Source organism: Diceros bicornis, chromosome 10 (assembly GCF_020826845.1).
Source record: "Diceros bicornis minor isolate mBicDic1 chromosome 10, mDicBic1.mat.cur, whole genome shotgun sequence".
NCBI lineage: Eukaryota > Metazoa > Chordata > Mammalia > Perissodactyla > Rhinocerotidae > Diceros > Diceros bicornis.
The window spans coordinates 46825657-46847409 of NC_080749.1; the positions used below are offsets into that span (position 1 = coordinate 46825657).

General features: G+C 35.7%; 1 protein-coding gene across 8 annotated transcripts in view; it reads right to left on the reverse strand.

Annotated features, from left to right (window-relative positions):
- Window positions 1-19327: 19327 nt before the first annotated feature.
- Window positions 19328-21753, reverse strand: part of COBLL1 (cordon-bleu WH2 repeat protein like 1) — a 155603-nt gene continuing 153177 nt past the window's right edge. For all 8 annotated transcript variants that reach the window (XM_058549135.1, XM_058549131.1, XM_058549129.1 and 5 more), the window contains one exon: window positions 19328-20633. In XM_058549135.1, the coding sequence (XP_058405118.1) occupies window positions 20547-20633 (87 nt within the window). In that variant the 3' untranslated portion in view covers window positions 19328-20546. The remainder of the gene's footprint in view (window positions 20634-21753) is intronic.

Here is a 21753-nt window from a genome sequence, read left to right on the forward strand (position 1 = left end):
ATTATTTAGCCCCTATTTATTTATTTACATCCAGATATGCACCAAAACCAATTTAGAGGAGATTACTGAGAGTCTTTTTTTAATATGTAAAGATTTAAATTTTTTTTAATTAGTAAGTGTTTTTAAATAAGGTAAAGGAAAAATAAGAATGGAAAAGTTAAATGGAGCCAGGAGTAAGGTTAATATCTCAAAAACATACAGTTGCTAGTGATGAGCTGCAAATTTGGCTCCAAGCTCTCCAACAACCAGATATTCCTTAAATAGCTTGGGGCTGTCTTCACACAGAAGCCAAACACCAGTCTGAATGCCCTTGAGGCTACTCAGCCCGGCTTACTTAGCATGGTATAAGAAGATTACAAGTAGACCATGTTTTACACAATAGATTTGTTACTGAGAAACTGTGGAAATGAGAATCTTGCACATGGAATCATGTTATAAATGTACTAGTGGAGGGATCATAAATGGTTCCTTTTAAAGAAAATCTACAAACGACTCCTTGTGCATCATGGAACTTATGCACTTACTTCTCTTATGTATTTAAAATTTTTAATATTGGATTTTCTGAAGAGTTGGTGCATAATATTATGGGGCCATCTTTTCATTTCAGTATCATGGTAGTAAAAATATTCAATGTATGCAATGAATTTTTCAGGGAATAGTTTTAGTCTATATGTACAACCTCTAACTTCTGTTTTGTTGTGCTTATCATGTTTCATTGCCTTTGTTCAGTTTTCTGAGGGCATAGGGCGACTTATATATTTATATTTTTTTGTGCAATACACATATCTTTGAAAATGTAAATACACGTATCTATAGCCATATTCAAAGATAACCCTAACATTCACCAGTTATTGTCTACCATGGTAAGCTCTAAATATTGAACCAAGCATCACTTAAAATATCTTTATTTTTATAAAAACTTTTGCTTTTACTAAAATGTGTAATCTTTTCTGATTTTTGAAATAAAAATAATCATATTTATTAGAGACTTTACACCTAGAATGGCCCTTATAGTTGAAGTAACAGTTTCCCATTTTGTAGGTGAAGAGCACAGGATGTGGAGAGGGTAAGATTTTGCTTACTGTTGTATTCCAGGGTCCCACACTGAGCCTAACACATAGTAGGTTCTAGGTGAGTATTGGTAAATGAAGGCGAAGCATTCACATATTATTCCATGATGACACTGCTCACATGTTCACCTATGATGGTTAAATTAGCCCTCAGAAGTGCACTTACATGTCACCTATGAAAACATGGAGTTACAGTCCCATGTGGAGAAGCGTAAGTTTCTGTACCAATATCTGGTATTTTCAAATGCTAAAAGAACTAAGTCAAAGGATAGAGTCAAATCAGAGTCCTTGCCTATAATTAAGACTTCATAACAAAAATGAAAAGCCCAATTAATATTTATATTTAAGTTGAAAATTGCCTTAGAGCAACGATCCACTTGGAAAGAAAATGTTTCAATGTGAATAACTCAGAAACTGAATCACTAACAATATAAAATGGGGGTACAATGACTGCAGACAGACTAAACAGTAGACGCCTTGCTCATTTACTCCAACATGAATGAAAAATAGAATTACTATTCAACTATGAGACAAACTGTATACACTAAGTGACAAAAACTATTTTAACAGCAGTTGAAACAGTACTGTTAATTTCTCACAAGACATTTGTTTATGCTTAATACACGTACAGAAATTTAAAGCATTTCCTCTGTTTACAGCAGAGAATTTGAATAAAAGACAGGAATAATGAGAAGATGTTCTTAGTGACACAAAGCCATTCTCATTTGGTTCCTCTGAGAAATTATTTAACCAAATAAAGTGCTATTTAAGAGCTGGAGTGGAGTTAACCTTTATTTATGTGCACTACTGAAAATGGAAATACAGCCAGTCAGCCAAGTTGTCTTTAAAAAAGACACAAAGCAGGAGGAGAGTCAAGTACATTAGAGAATCAACTATGAATAACAAATAGAAATGACAGGTAAAATAATTATATCAAGATGGAAGTTGAAGGAAAAAAAATGTATGAAAAGATACTAGAAAGGGAGACTTGAAGCCACGTTGATGACAAGGGAAAGCAATTTACAAGAGGAAGGAGAAAAGGAGCAATATCTGCATCTGTTGTAGGATTGAAAAAAAAAAAAGGACAGAAAGAAAAAGAAAGAAAAGGTATAATCTAATTTTTGAAGTGAAATCTTATTGCAAATTGAAGACCTTACTCCAGAAGTTCATTCCCAGTCTCTTTTCTTGCTAGAGTGGCTATTTCATATGTAAGCCCTAAAATTACCAGCTCTTCTTGAAGGCACATGGCAAGGAGCTTAGTTTTTGATGTATTTGATTGATGGTATCCATCACTGGGGGGGAGGTGGGGGTGTGTGTGTAGAGGAAGATTTACCTGCTCTTCTAATGACAAAGAAACCTTTTCTTCCACTTATTTATCTTATTTGTTAATTCTTTTGCATATTTCAAGCAACATTTTAAAAAATTTAAGAAGAAAAAATTCAGAGTCCTTATTTCTATTTTAACACCATTACTTCTGTTATACAATGTTATCTGCCAGTTTATTCACATCGTATGGTAGAATCAAAGTATACAGATCATTTAGTGCTCTGCTTTTTAACTTTTTATTTTTCTATGTTATTATACAGCTCATGTTTATAATTATTTGAAGGAATAAAATATTCCATGGATATTTGTTTATCTATTTGTCTATTGCTGAACAATCAGTGTGCTCCTTAGGTTTTTTTTATAATTAACTCTGCATTTGAATTCTCTCTACGTTTATGGGGGTTTTTTCTTTTTAATTACTGCCTTAGGATAAATTCCCAGGAATAGGGGAAACTGTGCCAAATGGCATGAACATTTATAATACACTTTGTAAGTGTTGCCAAATTGTTAAAAGGAATATACCAATTTTACACTTTCATCAGCAATATCTGAACATATCAGTTTCCCCCACAAGTTGACAGCAATTTTGCTTTGTCATTTGGCCATACCTGTGATTTGGGATGCTTTTTCTTTTCTTTTTTTCTCACTATCCAAAAGGAATGAATAAATGAACACAGAAAGCATGGAACTTTTAACTAACTTAGTTTGGAATGACTGAGGAATCTTGTTTTCATTCAATAGCCATTGTTATATCCACTCAATGAAATATTATGCAGGAATAAATAAGGATAAACACAAATGCTGCATAGTGACATAAAAAACACATTCTGGAATTCAATTCAAAGGAAAAGAAAGACTTAAAGGGTTTGGCTTGTCCACTTATGTTTCCAAACCCACACCATCTGAGAGACAACTGTGTATACTCAGCCTTGTTGTATGCCAAAGACTTTCTTGCAACACAGTCTGTTTCCAAGGGTAATAAAAATCTATTTTTCTAAGAATACTGCTTGCTGCCTAACCATTTCTAGCTACCTACAAAGTTCGGAAGAAATGAATCAAATGTGAGGTCCTGTAACTTTGCTGGATAATGGGCCAATGGGGAACGTTGCAAAACATTCTATCTAAAAGAATAGGACATCCAGCTAATTCTTTTCTTGGTATTTATCTATCTGATCCTTTTCTAATTAATTGCAAATCATGTGCTTTTTAGAATGTTTGACTTAAACTGTAATATTTACAAAAATACCTGCTCAATAATAAACTTCTATATCTGTTTACAAGAATGGACCCTCGAACTGGATTGATTACATTCAAATCCCAGCTTTGTCACTTGGCTGTGAGACTTTGCATGTTACTTAACCTGTCTTTGACTCAGTTTACTCATCTGTAAAATGAGGATGATGATAATAATAATAATAATAATAATAATACCACCTAGGTCTGTTGTGAGGATTAAATGAGTTATGATATCCCAGTGTCTGAAACCATACAGTAAGGCATTCAACAGATTGTCTCTTTTGCTGTTGCTGTTATGTGAGAAATCTGACTTTCTATACTGCACAGACTCCAAAAGCCCAAGTCACAATAGTTTGCTAGTGACCTTCATTTCCTCTCCTTGAATTGTCATTTTTCCATTTAAAATGTAATACATAACAAAGATAATAATAAGAAGAGCTGACATTCTTGAATGCTTATTATGTATCACACACAGTATTGAGTGAGTACTTTGTATGCATTTTCTCACTAATCATCACAATAACTCTACAAAGTTGATACCAGTTGTAGGCGCAGTGACTGATGCTTAGAGAAACTAAATAACTTGCCCAAGACCACCCAGTAAGTGGCAGAACTTGAACCTGAAAGCAGTCCTGCTTATCAGAATATGTGCAGGAAAAAATAGAAAATATACCCAAAGATTATCACTGGTTGTCTCTGGATTATAAAATTAGGACTGATGTTTTAAAATGTCTCTACATTTATCTCTGTTTTATGTAATAAGAACATATTTCTTTGATAATAAGAAGTTATTTTAATCTATTTCGAATGGTGTAGATGTTAGCATTTCTACTTCACAATGAAGAATAGTTACTGTTATTGCTCACTCCTGTGAACTAAAAAGTAGTCTATCTTCAAATGAATCTTCTTATCCTTTGCACAAAACAATTCTATTACAGCTTTCTAAAAATGAATCTAGTGTTTTAGAATCTGAACTCCATCTACTTGTGCTTAGCACAAATGTACCATACACAGGTTTTTTAAAATTCAAGTTGAAATCCAGCATCAGGTTTAACTAGGTCTCTTGGCTCTTACTCTTTATGTCCCTAAGGGAAATCCCCCCATGAGCTTGCATGGGGACCAGCAACGGAGAAGACAGGCCCAATGGAAGCAGAGACACAGCCTGGTGATGCTTTCAGAGGAGGCAGGTTTCTCCCTCACTCATTCACTTCCAGAACTTAAAAGGAATGGAGAGGAGGAAAGAAAGGCAGTGTGTGACAGATCAGATTCATGGTCAACTAACATTTATTCTAGTGCCCGCCAGGTCCTAGACGCTCTTACCAGTATTATCCCATTTTGTACTCCCAGACCAGTGTGAAACAGGTATTACTAGTCCCACCTTACAGGTGAGGGCAGAAAAGCTCAGACATCAAGCAGGTTACTCGAAACCCTGCAGATAATAAGCAGTAGACAAGGGATTTGAACCCTGGTCTCTATATAAGGCTGAGAACACATTCATCATTCCTAACGCCCAGAAGTAAAAGACAGGCAGTAATCTATTAGAAATGTTGTGTGGGAGAAAGTATCTATAAATTGGAATACTGTTAACAAAGAAATTAGTAAATAAAGAAGCATGGGTCTATTGACACACCAGTCTGGATTTCCTTTGCTTTTTTATGTAAGAACCTATTTTTTGATTACACGTTTCAGCTCAAGAAAGTGTTTGCTAAATCTATGGTCCTTGCTATGAAGTGCAAGGCAAAATTTAATTTAGTGACTCATGATAAATAGTTGATCTTATTTATAAAAACTAATAGTCAGACCCATAATATTACCATAACTAGAACCACAATTCACAGACTTGCTAATTATTCTCTCCTTTGAGGTCTCTGGAAAGGCGATGATCACCAATTCTGTAACCCATGTCTAAGGCTCTCATCATCTTTGACGTTTCTGTCAATTTATTATTCTATCTATCTGTCAACACGGAGATTAAACAGAGAAGAGTGTGGACTTATATTGCTTTCATAACTTTATGAGGATAAGGACATTTAGACAGGGGAATATCTTACTGAAGCACGTTATGAAAATTTTTTCTTCCGAGAGGCTGAGCTGTCATTTGCCTGGAATGGTTCAGGACAGTTCTGCCTGGAGGCAGGACTATGGACTCATTAACCTCCTAGCCCTGCAACTCTGTCAATCTCAATTCTCGCCACAGTTTCAATCAGATACAGCTGCCTCTATTTTCATCCTGGATGGTTTAGTGTGGCTGTGTGCTCTTGGAATTTTCCGTATTGCAGGGGTACAAAGCATCTTTAATATGTGTCTGTAACTGTGCACAAGACAGAGTGCATGGTGGATCTTCCCTCATCGAAAGGCTTCGCGTAAAATATATTGATAGATGAGCACACTGGTATATAGAAAAGCACCATGTGCCAAATATAGATGATTCTTATGATTTCTCTTTGCATATAGATGAATACACAGCTGCCGCACTCTCAGGAGGCCTAGGAGTCGACTTGGTCCAAAGGAATGACTGTGCTATTTTTGCACTTTCCCTCACATTATTTCTCAAGGCTTGAGGGAATTTAAATGTGACTTACTTGGCAATGACAAGTCTCTGTCCCCTCGGTGCCTTCCGAATGAGATCATTTACACAAGTCACTTCACCATAGCTCATTCCATTTCTTCATAGAGAAACAGTGTCACTTAGATGGAATCTAGATTTCAAGAAAGGATAGTTTTTTTTTTTTCCCTTAAAATAGCTACTTTAAAATATGTTACTATTAAATTCACAGTCTTGGTGTGATGATTCATTAAAATATACGTTTTCTGGAAGAGACAAGGGTCATTTAACAAAACCTGAGTATTACTAATCAAGGAATTGAGACTTTGAGAAGTTAAGTGACTTGGATAAGATCTGCAGGTAAATTGATGGATTCACCGGGATTAGAACCCAGCTTTCTGGTGTCGCGGTCCTGCATGCAAACCTCAGTGCCTTACTCAAGACACTGTGCGCCTCCAAATGTAACTGATTCTACCAAAGGCAATGAAATCTCTCCTCGGTCAAATGTTACTATACTTTTATCATGAAGTAGAATTTTGGAACAAGCAAACATATTTATTAGTACACATAATATCTGTTATTGCTTATGATTCTAAAATAATTTTATTATTTATGAAATAGTGAAATTTGTCTGTTCCCTTGTGGAAATCTATTAAAATGGAAACAAGTAATAATCAAGTCAAGCTTAAAATACACAATAAATACAAATTCAGAGAAAGTGGCCTTTCAAGGGTTATTCTCCTCCCCAGAATTAAAAATAAAAGCTTTGGGAGAGGTGGGGAATCGGTTAGAAGCCATAGTACTTTACAGAGTGGGCACTTAATGAATGTTTTTCAGATAGATTAGTGAACTCGCTTATAGGAATTTCTAAGTTTGTAAGCCACTTTTACAAGTACTATGAAAGAGTTCTGTGCTTTCTAACGTATTTGTGTGTATTTATGGCAGGATATGATTAAATGGAAATCATGACTACTTTGGGCAAATTTAATCTAAATGACCAACATTTCTTTGATGTCTCCTTAGAATTTGAGAAAATTCTACAATAGTTGTATCAAGATTGAAGCTTGGCCATTGTCATATTATTAAGCTGTCAATACTATTGGCTACCACTATTTTCTTACATTTGTAAGGAGGTAGATCATATTTCTAATGAGAGAGCAGAAGAAAAATTCATATGATCTATTTCACTCAGCCAAGCTAAAAAAAAAAAAGTAGTTCACTGAATTGCTCATTTGTTCTTTCAACAAATATTTATAATGCATGCCTAATATGACCGGTAATATAGAAGAAGGAGGACTCGGGTCAGAGTACCCGGGTTTACGCTCTGGTTTTCTATCGACTAGATATGTGATCTTGGGTAATTTGTTCCTCAGCTTTCTCATTTGTAAGAGGGAGGTAATTATAATACTACCTATTGTTGTTACAGATTAAGTGATTAATATCAATAAAGTGTTTTGAAGAGCATATGCTAAGGGCAAAATAAGTGCTAGCTGCTGTTGTTATTATTATGTGTTATGGACTATGGATGGAGAATAAACAAGATAGATATCATTCTGTCCTCATGGGGAATAAACGTTAGTAGTGGGAAATAGTCATTAAATAAATAATTGGATAAATAACTTTTAAACTACTATTTTGTTAAGTGCTAAGGGAAGTATAGTATGAATAACGTAACACGGATGTAACATCTCTCTAAATGTTCACGTGTAACTTTCTTCTGCTTTGGAGCCAAGCGAAACTACTTTCACTATGCTATTCCACACCCTGGTGACTGTCTCTAAATCTTTGATATTTCCAGGGTAAATCATACTCTTTCAAGTAAACAGCAAGTGGAATTTCCCATCACAAACATTGTGTTGGTCAGACACCCCTGGAATAATTAATTTTTCCATTTTTCTTCTTATTTCTGTATGACCACTTAAAGTTTAAAGAAAGCAATCCTAATTTCATTTTGTTGTATTCCTTAAGGCACAAATCTCTGTGATGCTCCAGACCTTTGTCCCGATAAGAACGAGTAGTTCTGGGAAGAAATAAAAAGACCAACTGCCAGTGTTTGTTGAAGAGGAACTCAGTTGTTCCTCACATTATGCAACAGATGGCATTGACAGCCTGACGGTTCAGAAGGAAGAAACATACATTTCCATTTACCCAACCACCATCATCTTACTCCACAACACCACGTCATAATTACATACTCATTTCTATTCTTCTTCTGATCCCACTTCTCAGACTGATGTGAATAATTTGCAAAAATATTAACCAGATGTCCCTAAACACACTTGGCATTTTGGCCCCCACTCAGATATCAAAGATGTCTGAGGCAGATTTTAAATCCATATTTAAATGAATGTTGGCTGTTCCACAGACAGCTCATCTAGACAAGGATTTAAAAAAGAAAAGAAAGCTGTCAAAGATTCGTCAAGAAGTCAAGCTTATTTCTCTGATTTTTTTTTTTAAAAAAAGAAAGAAAACGATTTTCACATTAGGAGTCCCAAAATCAAGGCTGGACAAAGACTGAGCTAGCTGTTCCAGGGTTACTAAAAATGATTTACTTTATCTCTGGCACTTGTATTAAAAGTCTTATCTTATTTTCAGACAAGGTTTTTGAGGTCTCTTCTAAAATACAGGGGTAATCAAAATATTTTATTGCTCCTTTTTTTTCTTCTTGCAACAACATGGATATTCTTTGATAGGTGAATAGGAAGCTTTGGACTCACCCTTTAAATTGGAAGACACAGATAACATAAGTTTGGGCCGCCTGCTAGGAGGGAAGGTGCCGTCCAGGACTGCTGTGGGTATAGAGTGAAGTGTTAGAGCATTTCTGCGGTGTGGTACTTGAGTATGCTAAAAATAGGTAACCCTGAACTATACTGCAGTTGAAGGACGAGATAAAAATAGGAAATAAAGTTGAAAAATAATTGTATAAATAGAGTACTGGGATTAACAACCTGCAGGATTGAGTTCACTAATAAGATTGGTTATTTTTATCAAATGCAGGAAATAGGATACCGTTAAAATATTTAAGAGAAATGTTGGTTATAGAAGTGTGTTCTGAATTTAATAATGATTGACATTCGAGCAGTGACAACTTACACTGTAATTTTGAATAGCGTTTCTATTATCTGAGATGTCCCTTTTATGTTTTAATAGAACTCCTCCCAGTATAAAAACAAAAATACTACAAAAAAATTCCACAAAAAACCAAATGTGGATAATATCTATCAGCTAGATAAAAATATCCGATCTAGTAGATATAGCTAAAACCCAACTACGATTTGGAGTGTCACAGCTTTGGTCTTGTATTCAATTCCCAGTAAATAGTAAGGACTGGGAAGAGCCCGAGAAATGGAGGCATTCCATATCTTTTAGCATAAATTTAGCCACTATAGAGACAGCATCAATTGATTTGAAATTCTTCACATCTCCTTAAAAGACTATATTTAAAATGCAGGTTTCAAAAATTCTGTTGTGGAAAATCTGTCCTGGATTATTAACTCTTGGCCTCATATTTCGGTTCTCTCTTACTTTTGTCTCTGTATTTCCACCGAGAATACTATCAATTCTTAGCCCTGCTTCTCTTTCCTTCCCATTCTCTTCTGATGCCAGTGCCATGACTAGGGCCATAACTACTCCATTAGTTCACACTTGGATTTTGGCAAAGGATCTTTAACTTCTGAATTTCTGCTTTTGTCCATTTCTGGCAGATTAATTTAAATTTATAATTATGTCACTTTTTTGCTTAAAAAGTTCAGAGGATCACTTAGAGGATAAATTTTAGACTCTTAGAGTAGAATTCCAGACTTTATAAACCTGCTTTTCATTTTTAAGAGAAATCAATTATACATTAACTTTTATTTAACTGATTTATTAATTAATTTTAACCCATGAGTCCACAATCCAATTCATAACAGAATAAAATATTACCAATAACTTACCCACGTGCTCCTTGCCTACCCTAATCCTATCCTTCTCCTTCCGTCTCAGAGGTAACCACCGTCCTAAATTTGGTGTTTATCAAGCCTCACTTTTTAAAAGTTTTAGCACATATATATACATATAAATAATAGATCCTTAATTTTATAAAAAGGTTATCATGCTATATTTTGCCTTCTATGGCTTGCTTCAAACTTTTTTTCCTTGGCATTTGGTTACTAGGACTCATCTATGTTGTTGCATGTTGTTACAGTTGATTCATTTTCCCTTTTTTTTTTTGCTGAGGAATAGTCTCTCTGAGCTAACATTCTTTGCCAATCCTCCTCCTTTATTTTGCTTGAGGAAGATTAGCCTCAAGCCAACATCTGTGACAATCTTCCTCCACTTTGCATGTGGGTCGTTTCCGCAGCATGGCTGATGAGTGGCATAGGTCCAGCACCCAGGATCCAAACCCACGAACTTGGGGCCACCAAACTTAACCAGTACATCATGGGGCCTGCTCTGATTAATTTTCACTTTTGTGTAATATTATGTTGGGCAAATATATCACAATTAGCTTTGGGTTCTTTCCCTTTTTTTTTTTTTTTGCTATTACCAAAGTGTATTGCAAACATTCTTGAACATGTTTCCTGGAGTGCATTCCTGCTTTGGTTTCTCTGGGGTATATGCCTTAGAGTGAAATTGTTGAGTTTTAGGTTGTACCAGTAAGGGTCCTGGCAGGAACAAGATCAAATTGTGTAGTAATTGAGGAAAGTTTAATAAAAGAACTGTTACAGGATAATGAAACCAAGGACAGGGAGCCATAACCATCCCTATCCCTGAAGAGGTAAGGGGAGAGAGCAATTATTGGAATCCAAAGACGACAGATGCAGCTGTAGGAGAGGATTACCCAACAGACCTCTAGCTTTCAGTAGAACTCAGCCAGTCAACAGCCTGTCAGAGAGAGAGCTGATCTCACTAAAAACCCTGACCTTACTCTCCACCTTTCTCTGCAATGTCTTGCCAGGGTCTCTCATTGGCTGAACACAACCAGAAGCCAGAATGCAAGAACCCATTGATGAAGTCTATAAAGGTCAGATTCCGAGGACACAGAGCAGAGTGGAGAAGGCTGGAGATTGGATCTAGAAAGGTAAAAGGATATATGCAAATGTTAAATATTATATAATTCCATCCTGTTTTCCAAAGTGTTTGTACCAATTTATACTTCCACCAGCCGTGTATAAGAGATTCTGTTGATCCATATCCTCTCAACACAGTATTATTAGATTTCTGAATTTTTATCAATAGGTTCAAATAGTATCTCCTTGTGGTCTTGATTTGCATTCCCTCGATTACTGATGAAGTTAAGCTATTCTTTGTGTTTATTAGCCAGACACATTAAGTCTTCTGTAAAGTTCCCAGTGATGTATTGTGGAACTTAACAAGTTTATTCTAAAATTTATATAAAAGAGCAAATAGCCAAGAATAGCCAAGACATTTCTGAAGGAGAAGAAAAAGGAGTGACTTTCTTTCACTATATAAAGCTTATTATAAAGCTATAGTAATGAAGACAGTGTGATATTGGTGCAGGAATACACATCTTGACCAATGGAACAGAAAAAAAGAGCCCCAACGCAGACTTATTCATTTACAGAACTTCAAAAATGGTGGGGTTGGTGTGTCAGGTCACTGGGGAAAGGCATGGTTATTTAACAAATAGAGCTGAAAAAATGGACTCTTCATATAGGGGAAAAAGGGGAAATAGATTATCTCACACTATACAAAAAAAGCAACTTCAGACGCATCCAAAACAAATTTAAGAAACAAAACCTTAAAACTTTCAGAATAAAATATAATGAATACCCCTTTCTGACCTCAGGTTAGGGAAGGATTTCTTAAATTATGATGCAAAAAATCTTAACCATAAGTCTGATATATTTAATTACTTTAATAAGAATTTTTCATTAAAAACACAAAGAATAGGAAACAATAAGCTACAGATATTGAAGATATTTGCAATGCATATAACCAACAATGGGCTAGTATCACGAATATATAAAGAACTCCCAAAAATTAAAAAGGAAAAGACAAATGACCTAGCAGAAAAATGGGGAACTTAATTTTCTAGCATACTTTTCTTTCATGACCATGTTTCATAAACTCGCGCTGGTTGATAGTTCTTAGAGGACTAGAATTGTGTCTTAGTTATCTTTGTTCCCTTATCACCCAGCACAGTGCCTGGTGGAAAGAAAATGGTCAATAAAAGTTCGCTGAATAAACGAGCAAGTTTGCCCTTCCAGAATAATGTACACTCTATTAACAAAACTCACCATATGCCCACTACCCTCAGAGTTCTTGCTCACATTCTCAGCTTAAACATCTCTCCTCCTATATTCTGGTTACCAACTGCTATCCATCTTTGGAAGGCCAGATCACAATCCTCTTTATGTCATCAAGTCTTCACTGCCCCTCACATCTACCAGATGTTCCTTTGGGACACCTCATGCACGACTGAATTGTGTTACTGTACGTTGAATTGTGTTACTCCATGTTTTCACATCTGTGTCACTTCTCTCTGGCTTAGATTATAAACTCCTTGAGGGCAGGGGCCATACTCTTCAAAATACCTAGCACAGTTCTGTGAGGTGCTCAATTAATATTTACTGGGGATGTCACATAAGACCTAGTAAAATTAACAGCCATCCTTCACATTTCAAAATGGCAGACTAACTAGTCTCAGAGAAACATTGGTCACTTCATTTTGATTTTTCCCAGGTTCAGGCAAATGAGATCAGGTTACAAAGGCTAGGGATGTGCTCTATAAGAGATAATCATTGCAAAGAAAAAAAAAACTTTTTGAAGATTGTTCAAGTACAAACTTATGACTGGAAAAAGGCAGCAGAGTATAGTGGAAAAAATGGGGGCCATGGAATCAAATATCTGTCTTCAACCTCAGCACCACTGTAGGTGAGTTCCTTAGCTGCTCTGGGCCTCATGTGTAAAATGGATGATAAAACCTGTCTCAAGGGTCACCTAGCAGAGTAGATGGTGTATAGGTGAGTTAAAAAACTTTAACAATTAACAAATTTTATTTTCCTTACTTCTCTCCTCCCTCTTACAAATAATGCTGTGTTAAGTCAGATCTTGGAGTATTTGTTTTTTAGTTAAGACTGAACCATAAAACACTTCAATAAACTTTGCTAACAGCAAGTTGCTTTTGCCAAATGAATACTTGCATTGCATCATCTATCCCGACTTGCCTAAAATTCCTAATTGGTGGAAGGGAAACAAATGATCACAAATTAAATCTCTCCCTCCCCAGATGTGTATAGTGCAGCTGGTTGCTATAATAGGAGTGTGGCAATAATTTATTTCCCAATTTATTTCCCAACCAAAGATACAGGATGCCTAGTTAAATTTGAATTTCAGATAAACAATAATTTTTTAGAATAAGTATGTCTCAAATATTGCATGGGACATACTTATACAAAAAAGTAATTCATTGTTTATCTGAAATTCAAATTTAACTGGGAATCCTATATTTTATCTGGCAACTCTATGAAATAAACAAATCCAAAGAGCTTCCAAGGGGGCTGTGGATCTCTTGGATAGTTGGGCTCTCATGCTACCAGGTCTGAAGTTAATATGAGAGAGAATGATAGAGAAAGGGAGAGAAAATATTTCTCTCACAAATAATAAAGGAATTATTAAGTTAGAATTGTTTTGAAATAGTTGGGAGCTAGACAGACTCTGAGGTGTATATATTTTGGATTTAGTAAATAGTCTGTGGGATTCTGGGGGAAAAAGGGTATGTGGACTTAAACAAATCGAATGGATTTATGATTAGGGGTAGAGTCATATGTGTATGATGTGGGGGATCAGAATCGGCCACCTCAAAATATGTCTCTTTACCTTGATTATTTTCTCTGAAAGAAACTTTGACCTCCCCACCCCCCCAACTGCCTAAAAGAATTTAACTCCGGGTATGAATAGACAGAGAGAGTCCTTGCTAAGCCCATTCCAAGTAAAAGTAGAAGTCATCCTTTGTAAGAGACATTTACATTTATAAGGAAACTCTCCATTAGTAAAGGTATCTCCCTCTCTGTACCAGGAAGAAGGGGAGATGACCTCATCTCTAGAAACTTTTAGTGTGGAAGTCGAAGCTTTAAATCTGCATACTCTTGTTTACTGTGCTTTCTGGTAATTTCCCATAGCTGACACCTCCCATCCCCAACATCTTCCTTTGTCTACCTGAATATGATATTTAAGGTGAAAATAGCCACCATTTGCAGAGAAACTCAGTTTCCCTGGTTTCTCCCATGTGTACATTGTGGGAGATCAAAATTGACCACCTCGAAATATATCTCTTTACCTTGATTATTTTCTCTGACATTTGACCTTCCCCAAACTGCCTAAAGAATTTAACATAGAAGGCCTGTTTCAGGAAGGAGCCACTACCATATGATGGCTGTACTGTAACTGTAAAATAGACGCTACAATGGGAAAGGCACCAACAAGCCCATCTTATCAAAAATTCTGTCTCTCCCAGGCCGCATTCTCTAGGTGGCCCTGTAAAGGGTTGTCAGACAAACATTTACATTTATAAGGGAAATCTCCATTTGTAAAGGTATCTCCCTCTCTGTACTGGGAAGAGGGGGGATGACCTTATCTCGAGAAACATATCAATGTGGAAGGTGAGGCCTTAAATCTGCATAATAACCTTACTCTTGTTTACTGTGCTTTTCTGGTAATCTCCCATAACTGACTCCTCCCACCCCCAACATCCTCCTTTGTCTTTAGCTGAAGATAGTATTTAAGACGAGAACCTCCACCATTTTGTTGAGAAACTCAGTTTCCCTGGATTCTCCCATGTATACATGTTATTAAACTTGGTATTATTTTCTCCTGCTAACCTGTCTTTTGATTATTTGGCCAGCCATAAGAACCTTAAGGGAAAAGGTGGAGGGGGCTTCTTTCTCTTCCCTGACAACACGTTGTAAAGCTTTTTTGATTTTTTCGGGCTACTTGGTCTCATGTCAATTTAATTTGTAGCCCAGCCAGAAAGGATCCAGAGCGTGTAGAGGATAGTCTTCCTCCCCTTCGATGAGTTTAAGAGGGTGTATAGCATCTATTGCCATATTCATGCTGTATAACAATCAGCCATAAAAGGGGGGTAAGCATTCATCGCTCATACATCAGAGTCAGCTGGGACGTGGCTATGTGGCCCTGCTGATCTTGGCTGAACTTGCTCATGTCTGTAGAATGCTCTAGGCTGGCCTCAGTTGCAAGTTCTGCTCCATGCCCCCCTCATCCTTTTCTAAGGACCATTCAGGTAACTCAGAGATGTCTTTCTCACAGCAACATTTCAGGCACAGAGAGAGCAAGCAAAAACATGCAAACCTTTGAGGCCTAGTCTCAGAACTGGCATAGCATCATTTTCACTTCATTCTACTGGTCACAAAACCTGCTTCTGTGGGTGGGAAAATAGGCTCTGTCTCTTTAGTGAGAGGAAATGCAAAGTCACATGGCAAAAGGCATGGATGCAGGTGAGGTAAAGAATTGGGGCAATCACTATAATCTACCACAAGGGGTGGGTAGGAACATAAAAACAAATTGGGAAGTAAAGAAGTTGCTTGTTTTGAAAACTACAAATTTATTTGGAATTGTAGCACTTTTTCTTCTCCAAGATGAGTAATTTGCAAGACTTCCAAATGAATTTCTCCAGTTTGTGAAGCAGAAATGTCAGCAGTTCTACACAAATTTCCAGAACGTTTCACAATTCCTCTTGAAATACCTGTAGAAAACTTCATTTGAGGGAGCACATGGTGGCATTTTTTTCTCGCCATAAACAAAATACATCTATCCATGTGAACAGTCTGAGGTGTTAAGGATGAAAACTTGCAGGAAAGTGGTAACATTTAAGAGAAAAAGAAGACCAACTGAAGATCCAGAATAAGCAGGTTACTATTTTGGTGTCCCTTGAAATCTAGCACCATTTTCTTCATCATTTGCAAAGTCTGGCCATTGGAAAGAGCAGACTGGGAATCAGATTGGGATTCTGACACTTGTCTGGTTGTGTGACCTTTGCAAAGTAGCAATCTCTTTGTGTACTTTTTTGTTCCATATGTGGATCAAATAACATAAAAGTTCTGTGTAAACTCTAAAGCTCCAAATAAATGAGATATTTTTACATCAAAAAGAACCTCAGAAAAAAACCTCTGTCTGTGGAAATCTTCATTGTGCCCTCTAATTGCAAGTTCCCTTTTCTTTCAAGTCATTTATCAAAGTCAATAGATAGTAAAAATGATGAGTTTGATTCTTAGCTCTTTTTGTATTTACTGTCTCTACCGGTAGTGGGTAGAAAATGAACTGGCATTAGACAAATAACTGTATCAACTGGGACTCTTCCAGTTTCAACTATAGGCAACTTTAGGTCTCAGGAAAAAGACTGGTCTCGTTCAAGGACTTGGATTAGCTGGCAGAGTGTGGATTCTGCTCCCAGGCCTGGTGGCCAAGGCCAGATCTGGCCTTCAAATGGGGGGGAGGGTCACTCTTCAGAAGGGTGGGGAGTATATTAAATAAATAATACCTGTTCTCTAATAGTAGTATTAAAAATAGGCAGCTTTTTAAAATGAATTATGTGCCAAACACTTTTAAAATTCATTTAATCCTTACAACCACCCCCACGAGGAGGGTATATTATTAATTCATTTTTTCAGAGGTGAAAATGAAGGACCTAAGAAAATAAGTGATTTGCCCAAGATCCCATGACTTGTAAGTGGAAGACCTGTGATTGAACCCAAGTATATTGACTCTAGACAGAACTGTGTACCACAGCAAGAAACAAATAGTATAAGAATGGGAAACTGAAATATGATATAGTAGATCTCTTTGTGCAAAAAGACAAGGGATTCCAGAACACCACTGGTGTAAAAGGCAAGTTGCTAAAGAGTATTAGAGTTTGATTTTTTTTATTGTTAAAAAAAAAACAGTAACACCTTCACCCCAGAAAACATCAAAGCCCAAAACAAACCTATAGATACGTATTGGATATAAACAGTACATCTACATAGAGATTCACATCAAACCGTTCACAGCAGTTATCTCTGGAGAGGGGACTGGGATGCTGGAGACAGAAAAGAGGGTATTTAATTTCGTACCCTACGATTTACATAGAATCTCGAGAATTTTAAAATATGTACTATAAAGAAATAACTTGATGGGGGAAAAAAAGGAAAAGCAAAATGCCTAGATGCCAAAAATTAAATACGAAAATCAAAAGTTTCTAGATCATTCTTGTATCTTAATTTTGCTATTATTTGAGATATGACTGGTGAAAACTACTTGCCACAAATCTCTTTCCCAATTGAGAGAATAGCATGTGTTTTTCTCCTGAAATTATGTGGATAAGGCAACTTTTTCAGAATGTGTGTGTATTAATGGTTCATGTACATACCCCCGAGTCCTATGTGATCTTTAAAAATATTTTAATTATACGGGCCGGCCCGTGGCTTAGCGGTTAAGTGCTCGGGCTCCACTGCCGGTGGCCCGGGTTCCGTCCTGGGCTCGCACCCACGCACCGCTTCTCCGGCCATGCTGAGGCCGCGTCCAACACGCAGCAACTAGAAGGATGTGCAACTATGACATACAACTATATACTGGGGCTTTGGGGAGAAAAGGGAGGAGGATTGGCGATAGATGTTGGCTCGGAGCCGGTCTTCCTCAGCAAGAGGAGGATTAGCATGGATGTTAGCTCAGGGCTGATCTCCCTCACAAAAAAAATAAATAAAACCTCAAAAAAAATATTTTAATTATAAACTATTTCAAGCATGCTAAAATCTGGAATAAAATAAGTACTTGTTTTCAAATGACAGTTTATAAAATAAAATACTACAAACACAATTGATGCCTCCTGTAAATCTCCCCAATCCAATCTTCATTTCTTGGTTCCCACTGTAAAACCTGTGTATTTTATTTTTTCTATGTACACAGCCATAACAAATAGTATCATTTTGTATATTTTTATTATATATAACTACTATCATACAACACACATTGTTCCCCAATTTGCTTTTCTTGCTCATTATTTTTGAGATGTATCTATGTTTTCATGCATAGCTGTAGTTTGTACATTTTGACTGTTGTACAGAAGTCTGTCACAATACACTACCATTGTTGAGTGCCGGTTAGGATTCCTTTCTGCTGTTGTACACAAGCTGCCATCAACACTTTTGTATATGTCTTTTTATGCACGTGCATAAGTACTTCTTTAAGGTAACATGGTAAGAGATCTTTAATTTTACTAGATATTGCAAATTTGATGCCAATGTATTTTCCTACCAACAGTAGAAGAGGTCCCATTGCTCCATTGTCCTTGACAACTCTTGCTCTTTTAACACATTTTCGCGTCAAAATTTGCTGGGTGTGCTGTGGTACTTTGTGTTTTTAACTTGTATTTCCTTGATTATTAGCGAAGAGTACTTTTGCCATATGTTTGTGGCCGTTCAGATTTCCTCTTGTAAGCAATACATTTGTTTTTTCAGTGTGTGTATATTTCTACTGTTATAGGAATTTTTACATTTTTATAAATTAACCCTTATATACATTAAAAACATCTTGTGGCTTATTTTTTCACTTTTATAGTACTTAATGTACATCATAAGTTTTAAATTTTAATATATTTAAATTTATCATATCTATTTTTTATGACTGTACTTATGTGCCTTTGTGTCTATTTAAATAATTTTTTCCATGCTGAGGTCTGAAAGAATGCTGAATATATTCATCTAAGTTTTAAAATATTATTTTTAAAAGGTGTCTTTAATCCAACTCAGATATATTTATGGTTTGAGGTAGGGATCCAATTTTTTTTCTCCCCAAGAGGAAAATCAATTATATAAACACAATTTTTCAAAAAGCCAGTCCTTTTATACTGGTTTATAATGACATAATTTAAGCTTCCTTATATACAGGTCTCTCCAAGTCTGACTCAAAGAAATAGCAACAACTTTTAACAATTAACGTGCATTTGCCATGTGTCAGGAACTATGCCAGGCATTTTACGTGCTAAGATATGCATTTTGGAGTTGGAATGCCTTGGCTTAAATGTACATGGGAAGCCATGGTAAATGGCAGACCTTACTAATACTTGTTTGTTTACTGGCTGATAGAGATGTGGTCATGAGGTGAAGTACACAAATATGCTGGTTGACACAAACTGCATTAAAGAAAAAGCATCCCAAATATATAACTTGCTTTTATTAAATAGGGCAAAAAAATCAACACATTTTCCAGAGGCAGATAACCCAGTAGCTTTAATGAAAACCAGCTTAACATCAGCATGTTTGACAAAACTTTTAGAATAAGTGAGCAATTAAATTCTTCAAGTAGAAATAGAACATCAACAAGCTCTAGACCCCAGAACAGTTATAAGCCAACAAATTAGGCATTGTTTTGCTTAACAGTTTTAGCTTTAATGTAAATATATATTATTATTTAGAATATTAGCATCTGAACTACATACTGACTTTATTTTATCATTTTACTTTAATTAAAACCAGGATTTCTGGAACCTCCAAGTAGTCTTTAAAGTTTTCCAATATGGACATAAACTAACCCCTACTCTTCTCTACATATTGAATGTGAAACAGTTGTCACAATATATCAACATTTTCACAGGAAGATTTTTAAGGCTTCTGGCACATAAAATGTGTAATATCTGTGTGACAATAATGTCATAATTATATACAGAAAATATTTAAAATTCTCTTTGTGCAATTGAACTTCTAAAGATTAAAAAACCAAGTGTTCCATGTTGATAAAATATTAAAATACTATAAGCTTCCCATAAATTTGACACTGATCTTGTGATTACATAAAGAACACGCAAGATAAGACTTGCACACTAAGTGATTCATCACTGAAATTAACTGTTGAACTGAATATACTTACTTGATATAATTAGTTTTCTAGATCATACTTTCAGCACAAAACAGGTTTTAACAAAACTTATAAACGTTTCCAATTAAACTGTGACATTGAGGCAGCCAATGTCAATCTATGTTTGCCTGGTTATTCATATGTCATTCAAATATAAGTCTATGAATCTTAATTTATCCTTTTGTCTAAGTCACCACTGTAGAGAAGGTGTCAATAAGTAAGTGGAATCAACAAAAGGTGACTATTTCTCATTTGAAAAAAATGAAAACCATTAACACCTTGTCTTCAAGTTCTAAAGCAGCATATTCAGCTCTTAAGGCAAAAAGGCCAAAAATATTATTATAAATTATAAATTCTAGTAATTCTTTCTCTTGGCATTCAAAGCCACAGCACAAATTCTTACACTTCTATTGATAATATATTAGTGTACATCTGAATATACATTTGCCAACATTCTCCATTAGTATGAAGCTGTTCTGTGAAGTGGAGGGGTGAAGAGTAGTATGGCAGGGCAACGTTTAACAGCCGTCCTGGGCATCAGGGGACATGGAATGGCTGAGTCCTGACCTTCCATTCACAGATATTGTATTTGATGGAACAGTCACCTAAGAGAAAGAAACACACTTTGCACCCATCAATTTAAAATGGGACAGCCGTCTAATTTTCAATTTTCAACAATTACCACATTTTAACTTCTGCTTAATTGTAAATGCTAATATCTAGTATTTTTTATTCAATAAACTACAAATAATCAAGAATAAATGTTCATTCTACTGTGAAATGAAAAACGAGAGAGTTATTTTCACAACAAACAAGGTAAATAAACCATTCACACATCTTAGTCTTTACAAAATTACCAAATCAACTCAAAGGGCAAGAGCACAGAGAGACTGCAGGCCAAGCTGTTAACAGCATCTTTAGCTACATTAATTCTGGCTTCCCAAAGCGCCTTGGAGAATGTAGAAAAATAAAGTGAATTCCACATAGCAATGAATTTTAAAATTTTTGTGCTGATGGTGTATATTAACTTGAAGCTGCCTTCCCAGGTACCCCTTATTTATAAGGCAAAACAGGTTTGGTTTTTAAAATGCTTTTGTACAAAGAGCTAAAAAAGTCAAATCTATGACTGTTCTGCCAAAACAATGGCAGAATGAAAAGGAGTTGTTTGTTGTTGTTGTTTTCTTAGTAAATAAACTCCTAAGTTCCAAAATTCTATGGCAAAGTCTCCTATTTGCAACCTGTACGTGAATGAAAAGCACTCAAATAAAAACTTTCTAAATAGCTTGAAATTCCAGTACTATTTAGAAGAACATAAAGAAAAATCATTTGGATTCTGAATAGTCAATAGGTATAATACGTAGAAATTCTATACATAACATATAATGACAATATTTTAAGAAAAATGCTTTATCTCTAGATTATAATTGGACTAGTTTAGATTCATAACCAAAAACTATCATTTTCTCATAAGTAGAGAACTAAAGTAAGAAAGGCCACGGATTCTGCCTAACAACAGAGGAAGTTAGTGAAAAGGAAAATAAAACTGGCAAATTTAGTTTGGATTTGGTTTTCTTGTACTTCATTTCTTGCCTTTTACTAAACGAAGATTGGTCATCTAAGCTAATCAATTTTCTTGACTATCTTATCAATCCAGTTTGGAGTAGAGCAGTTGACACTATCCACCTGACATAAAATTCCTAAGAAGCAAAGTTGCCACCAGAGGTA